The following is a 7,675-nucleotide window of genomic DNA, read 5'->3' on the forward strand; positions in this document are numbered from 1 at the left end:
TAGGACAATTGGATTGGGCCGTCGTTTTGGGCCTCGTCCATATCTCCGTTTCCGTTTTTGAAATACGTGTAGAGAGGAGGACCACGTCTCACGACGGTTTCCTCCTCTAGGAGTGGCCTCTTGGCACCCTTCCTCCCTATATAAGGGGAAGGTATGCCCAAGGGGGAGGTAGAGTCATTGAAGAAAAAAACCCTTATGTTTTCCTTTTGTTGTTCCTTCCTTAGAGTGAATTAGTGAGTTTCTTTTTTTCAAAAGTTCTCGATTGCACCTAGCGCCCGTTCCTCTCCCACGGGACCTAGATCTGGAGCTGCCCGTTGCCGGAATAGGTCACCACCGCCGGTGATCTAGCCCTCCGTTCGTCCCTCCGTGAGAGCAACCGCCTCCGTTGCCCCACGGTGCAACCGCTTCGTCAGCTCCGTCCGGTGAACGTCTCCTCCAGCCCGCCACCGTGGACTTCGAAGGTGCGGAGTGTCCTTGCAGCGAGTCTTCGCGTCCCTCGCGGCCGGCCTGTTCATCATCCCGGATATCCTCTCGGTCGCACGCCTTTGAGCGAGAACTTCCGCCGTCCGCCATCCACGACATCGTGCATCCACGTCTCCATCGGGTGGACTCATCGCTGCTGAGTCCTCTCCACCAGAGGAACCTCCGCGCGAGGCCCGCTGCTCGCAGTGCACCTGGCGCTGTGTGTACTCGGCCTCCGTTGCCGAGCACCCTGAACCCGCATCGGCATCCTCTAGCCCATTTGGGGTTGTGTTCCGGCCGTTTCCGCCAGTGCCGCTACTCGGCATCGCCTACGTTACCTCATTCGTGTCTACCGGAGATTTGGGAGCCTCTGTCGTACACGGCTCACGGACGGGCCATAGTCCGAAGGGGCCCCTGCGCGGTCTGCTCTCTGAGGTGCACTTGGCTTGGCGCGCCTGAGGACTTCTTCACCGTGTGCCTCGAGCCGGAGTCAACTGTCTCTAGCCACACCCGTGGTCGCGTCCCAACCGTTCGTCTCCGAACCACTACTTAACAGCGCTTACGCCCCTCGTTGTGTCAGTCTGGAGCTTCTGTCGAACGCGACCGATGGACGGGTCATAACCAGGTTCTAAAATTTGATTTTCCCTTCAAATTTCAGTATCATTATTTTGTTCAGTACCGTCGTCCCCTATCGTATTCCTCTGTCGACCCTATCGATAAAGATTGGGTAGGATAGCCACCATTGTCGTGAGGTAGGATTTCTTTGCGATTGACGATTGGATTGCTGTTGTCGAGGGTAACTCCGTCAGGCTGTAAAACGCCTCTCTCATCGTAATTGATCTTGTAGGTTTTGAGGGTCATCTGGAGTCTGTCTTGATCTATTCATCTGTCGGAATTTACTGAATTATCCGCCCTCGTCGGACCGTACTTACAGCTCGGTAGAGCTCTTATATTTGCATTCATTAGCATTAACAAGATCACCTATTGAGCATAACTGTGACGTAATACGTGCCGTCTATCCCCGCTGACAGCGTATTACATCACCGGAGTGCTTGGGCATGGGTTGTAATTGGTGGGACGATTGATATGCACTTCGATAGGGTGTCGCGGATCCAACTGCGCAGTCAGTTGGCTGGGGGTCAAGGGGGGAGTTGCCCCCTTGCGGGGTCCCGGGCAACGCCCCGAAACCTAAATGGTATGCACCGCGGCAAGTAACTTCGAGGGCGTCTGGAAGCACGGGCGACCGGGGGCGCGGCGTGTGCGGGCGGCCGGGCTCACGGCGTGCGCAGGCGGCCGAGCGCGCATCGTGCGCGGGCACTTGCGTGCACGGGCGCTGGCGAGTGCTGACGGGTGCTGGCGGGCGCGGGCCCCTGCGAGCGCAGGCGTGCGCCGGCGCTGAAGGACACTGGTGTGCGCTGCGCCAATGGATGCAGGCGGACGCTGGTGCTGGGGGGAGATCTAAGTCAGATCTCTGACTGGTAGGGCGAGGAGAAAGAGAGAGAGAGGGAGGATGAGGGAGAGGGTGGAAGAAAGAAAGAAGAAAGGGAGGGAGAGAGAGGAACAGAGGTAGCTACCGGCTAGACGTGGCGGTGTCGATGGCGATGGCGGCAGCAAACTAGAAGAGGGAGGGAGAGGAAGGCTAGGGCAAGTCCTCCAAGAAGAGTTAAAAGAAAACTCAATTCTTGAATTATGACTTGCCTAACTGTTTCTTGGAACATTGGACTATACATATAGGCCTTGAAGGAAAGAGAAAATACAGTTCATAAAAATAAAAATAAAGATAAGCAACGTGACGAGCGACGTGCTTTTATGTCACATCGGGGGGCAGTTCTGGATCTGCCTTTGGCGACGTGTTAGGACGCGTGAAGGGGTGTGCGTGAGTGGAGACGTGCCTATGCTGGCGTGTGGACTTGGTCCGGTGACGATGGCGGCGTGTGCTTGGCAGTGGTGTTGACTTCGGATGACGGTGGTGGCGCTTCTGGTGTCGATGCGTTGAAGCTGTCGCCACCAGTAAGTAGGTTTCTAATTTGAAAATTCCCTTTATTGTTAGGTTGTAGAAAAAGGAGCAAAACACAACTTAATTTCCCAGGAGAGGGTGAGAAGTAACCATATAATGTTTGAGATTATGACATTATTTTTCTAGGACAAATATATGTAGAAGTAGGTTAATGGCAAACAATATGAGGGTTAGGTTTCTAATTTGAAAAATCCCTTCATAGTTAGGTTGTAGAAAAAGGAGCAAAACACAATTTAATTTCCTAGGAGAGGGGCAGAAGCAACCACATAGTGTTTGAGATTATGATCTAATTTTTAAGGACAAATATATGTTGAATTAGGTCAGTTGCAAACAGTAGAATGGGTAGGTTTCTAATTTAAAAATTCCATTCATTGGCAATTTTGCAGAAAAAAGAAGTGAATTAAAATTGAAATTTTCAGGTGCAGCAGCAGAGGTTGACAGGAGTTTTCACATTTGACCGTTCTCTCATGTTTAAGAGTTGAGACGCGTTTTCTCTGCTAGTTTTTAGCGAAGGGAGGATCGAAGAAGATCGAGGAAATCGAGAAGATCGTAGATCGAGATCAGATTCGGAGAATGCACGACTTCTGCTTCACGATCCCGTACGGGTTTCTTGTTCTAGTCGGAGGGATCGTTGGATTCGTCGCGAAGGGGAGCCAGATTTCTCTCGCCGGAGGTGGAGGCGCCGGCCTCGTGTTGTTGCTCGCCGGATTCCTCAGCCTCAAAGCTTTCGGGAAGCGCCGGAATTCCTTCTTTGCCCTAGGGCTTGAGACTGGTAAAATCGGATGGGTACTCTGTTTTTTTCTCGTGGTCTGATCGCTGGCTAGATATTTGGCTGAATCTGTGATTCGATGCGTGATAGAGTTTTGATGATTTTCTGATGTTCGTCTGACGCTAAAAACTTGCAAATTAGAATTATGATCAGGAAAGAGCAAATTAATGGAAGTCTGAAAGGTGTCATCTTTGATCTTTGGTCGGGGCGACGTGTTAATTTCATTTTTGGTGGATCTTACTGAAGTTTTTTTTTCTGTTCAAGTTGGCTTTATATGATTCCATTAGTTGCCGCCCATTTCAGTCCCACCGTGTTCTTGTATTTTTTGTTGATTCTGGGAAAAAATGAGAGGATTTCTCAAATAGATCACAGAATGCAATAGTCTGGTGTAAGGTGATAAGAGGTGTATCATTAAATATATTCGTATCAGTTGGATTATTCTTCCCCATTGTTGGATTTCGAACATTATATCATGTTATGATCAGGAAAGAGTAAATTAATAGAATTATGATCAGGAAAGAGCAAATTAATGGAAGTCTGAAAGTTGTCATCTTTGATCTTTGGTCGGAGCGGCGTGCTAATTTCATTTTTGGTCGATCTTACTGAAGTTTTTTTTCTGTTTAAGTTGGCTTTATATGATTCCATTAGTTGCCGCCCATTTCAGTCCCGCCGTGTTCTTGTATTTTTTGTTGATTCTGGGAAAAAATGAGAGGATTTCTCAAATAGATCACAGAATGCAATAGTCTGGTGTAACGTGATAAGAGGGGTATCATTAAATATATTCGTATCAGTTGGATTATTCTTCCCCATTGTTGGATTTCGAACATTATATCATGTTATGATCAGGAAAGAGTAAATTAATAGAATTATGATCAGGAAAGAGCAAATTAATGGAAGTCTGAAAGGTGTCATCTTTGATCTTTGGTCGGAGCGGCGTGCTAATTTCTTTTTTTTTTGAAAAGTGAGTTAAGGTGGTCACCCGACAACGCGGTAACCACCCGAAGTTGCATGTTGAGATAGTTTGAGCTCTCCATCCCACCTGGCCCCTCTCTTATCTGATTACCCCTGTAGTGAACCAGCATGCCATGAGACCCCGACCTCATGGGCTAGCCCTTCTGTGGATACCTTGCCCCCCCTGAATACCGCCTCATTTTGGTGTAGCCATATCGCCCAGAGCACTGCCAACGCTCGACCACCCACATCCCGCCTCCTATGGCCCCCTTGTCTTATGAACTCCCAAAAAACCTCCTCTGACGTCACGTTCGGCGCCAAGTGCGCTTGGGTAGCCCAGATCGAACGGGCGACTGGGCACCCAAAGAATAAATGGTTGCAGTCTTCATCCCCATTCGTGCATAGAGTGCACGTCGCAGAGGTATTAGGATATATCCTCTGACGGAAGACGTGTGTCACTAGCCTCTTGCATAGTAAGAGCCAACCAAAGATCGTAACCTTCAAAGGAATCTTGAGGCGCCAGATGGCCCGACATGCCTGGATTGTGGGTTGGTCCTCCGTTTCTTGGCATAGCTTCGTGTAGGCCTTCCGAACAGAAAAGGGAGGGTCAGTCCAGGTCCACCCGTCTTGGTCACCATGTCTTGGCCGGCACTGAGACAAAGCTTGTTGCATGCCTACAAAGTCAGCCACCCTTTGATCTGAGAGAGCACCGTCTACCATTGGATTCCATATGTTGTCCCAACATTCTGCCACTATGGCATTGGGGCATCTGGCTAGCGCATAGAACCGAGGAAATGCCTCCTTCAAAGGGATGTCCGAATACCATGGGTCTCTCCAAAAGCTAAGCAGGGAGCCATCGCCAAGTCGGGCAGTGAAAAAGTCTTTAACTTGGGGGAGAGTCGGTCTAAGGCCCTGCCAGAAAGGCGACATTCCTCTACATGGGGCAGCTTCCTCCACCCAGTTTAAACATCGACCATAGCTGTCGCCCAAAATTTGGATGGCTAGGTCTTCTCGAGGGTGCATAAGCCGTGTCACCCACTTTGTTAGTAGTGCTGTGTTTATGCGTTTTGGGTGGAGAACACCGAGGCCTCCTTGTTTGGTAGGTCTGCAGACGGTATCCCATGCCACCAACGCCAGCCCACGACCCTCACTTGGCCCTGCTCCTTTCCACAGGAAACGACGCATCAGGCCTTCGAGCCTCTGGCCGATTCCTACTGGCATCCTGAACACAGAGAGGTGGAAGATGGGAATTGATGATAGGACCGACCTCACTAACACTAGTCGACCTCCTCTAGACAGCACCCTGGCTTGCCAACCTTCTAGTCGTCTCTCGACCTTCTCTACCACCGGCAGCCAATCTACCTTAGTCATTCTTCCTGCGGTCAGTGGCAGGCCCAAGTATCTCATAGGTGCTTCCAAGTGGTGTACCAAGTGCCTCGGCGCATCGTGACGCCTCCGCATGAGGGAGGTTGCTACCCACAAATGCTGATTTAGCCCGGTTGATCTGTAGGGCAGAGAAGTCTGCAAATAGATCTAGTAAGGTGGACAAGTTTTTCGCCTCCTCCACCGAACCTTCTATAAAGAAAATAGTGTCATCTGCGTATTGCAGTAGTGGGATACCCTCGGGATGGCTTGCCGTCTGATAGCCCTTTAAGAGCCCGTGGGAGTTTGCTAGGTTGGTGCAAGTTGTGAGTGCGTCTGCCGCTAGGACAAAAAAGTAACGGGGCAAGCGGGCAACCTTGCCTTACACCTCGTTGCGGTTGTATACGCCCTCCTTCCGGCCTCCCATTCACCAACACCGAGAAAGAGTGTGAAGTTATGCATCTCTTAACCCATGTGATCCATTCCTTCGGGAAGCCCCTCCTCTTCATTGATGCCCAAAGAAAACGCCAATCTAGTGTGTCGTATGCTTTGGCGAAGTCCACTTTCCACATGAACCCCTTGGTCCCATGCCTTTTCCATGAAGCTATTATCTCTCCCGCTGCGACTGCGCCATCCACTAGTAAGCGGCCTGGTATGAATGCTGATTGGGAAGGCCCGACAAGCTCTCCGATCACTACTCTCAACCTATTTGCCAAGACCTTTGCGATAATTAGGTAGATGGAGTTTGATAGCGAGATTGGTCCAAAATCCTCGATTTTATCAATGCCTTGTTAATTTCATTTTTGGTGGATCTTACTGAAGTTTTTTTTCTGTTCAAGTTGGCTTTATATGATTCCATTAGTTGCCGCCCATTTCAGTCCCGCCGTGTTCTTGTAATTTTTGTTGATTTTGGGAAAAAATGAGAGGATTTCTCAAATAGATCACAGAATGCAATAGTCTGGTGTAACGTGATAAGAGGGGTATCATTAGATATATTCGTATCAGTTGGATTATTCTTCCCCATTGTTGGATTTCGAACATTATATCATGTTAAAAATGGAAAAAAGCAGTTTTAATTTGGGCTGGGATGCCCTCTTGGATCTCTGCTTAAACCGATGGACTAATATGGTTATTGCGATTCTTTTTACATATTTCTCATAAAAATGTGTTTTATCTCTTCAATCATTCTTTCTAGGTTTAAGCATCTTTCAATCTTTTGCCGAATATAGAAAACTCATTGTAGTTTTTGAAAAGAATGAATCGTTTCCGGAATGATGAATAAAATATCCAGATTCTAGTAGTATGCAATATCATTTATTAATGGCATAGAATGCTTTGATCCCAACTTTGAATCAAGTCATTTATTTGTTTTTTTCTTAGTTTTTTGCCTTTTCAATCTGTTTCTTGACTACCCTATTTGCTCAAACAGTGATCATGATTAAAAGTGAAGGTTTTTAGAGTTTTTTTCAGATCTCATTAATCTTTGGAACTTGATTCTCTTGTGGAACAGTTTGCGCTGCAGCTTTGACTTATATAATGGGGCAAAGATACATACAAACGCATAAGATAATGCCAGCCGGAATAGTTGCTGCCCTTAGGTATTTCAATTGTTCTCTTATTTAAAATATCTTCGAACAAAATTTTAATTTCGAATGATTAAATTCAAATGCTAATTTCTTGTAAACTGCTAAATATTGTTCTTGCAGCGGTCTCATGACTCTTTTCTATATCTTCAAGATCTCAACGGGGGGCAACCACCTGCCAACATCGAAGCTGGAGTGATTTATTGGACTGAGACTGATTATGATAATGCATCGGTTAAAGTGAGCATATTTTCTTATGTATTTTCTTGACTATATGTAACGTTTATCTTAAAATTTGTATCTAATGATGCTCATTTTTCTAGATTTTCCCGGTAGAGTGTTGGTCTTGGATTTTCATGAGATTAAGTGTCATTTATTGCATTCTAGACCTTTGTCGTTTATAAGAAATACAAAATGTATGATTGTAAATAAAAGTTTCCTGTTTGGTCATTGGCCCAACTTGAGCCGTGAAGAACATAAGATTAGTCTACATTTAACTTGACAAAAAATTGCAGAAGTCAACATATTTAA

At 47.2% G+C, this 7,675-nt stretch overlaps 1 protein-coding gene across 1 annotated transcript; it reads left to right on the forward strand.

Moving 5' to 3' along the window:
- Positions 1-2,945: 2,945 nt before the first annotated feature.
- Positions 2,946-7,466, forward strand: LOC144707625 (protein FATTY ACID EXPORT 5-like). Its single transcript, XM_078580832.1, has 3 exons — positions 2,946-3,251; positions 7,072-7,159; positions 7,268-7,466. Exons 1-3 carry the CDS (start codon positions 3,053-3,055, stop codon positions 7,341-7,343), a joined length of 363 nt encoding a protein of 120 aa, XP_078436958.1. The 5' UTR covers positions 2,946-3,052; the 3' UTR covers positions 7,344-7,466.
- Positions 7,467-7,675: the final 209 nt, after the last annotated feature.

Source organism: Wolffia australiana, chromosome 9 (genome assembly GCF_029677425.1).
Source record: "Wolffia australiana isolate 7733 chromosome 9, ASM2967742v1".
Taxonomy (NCBI): Eukaryota; Viridiplantae; Streptophyta; class Magnoliopsida; order Alismatales; family Araceae; genus Wolffia; species Wolffia australiana.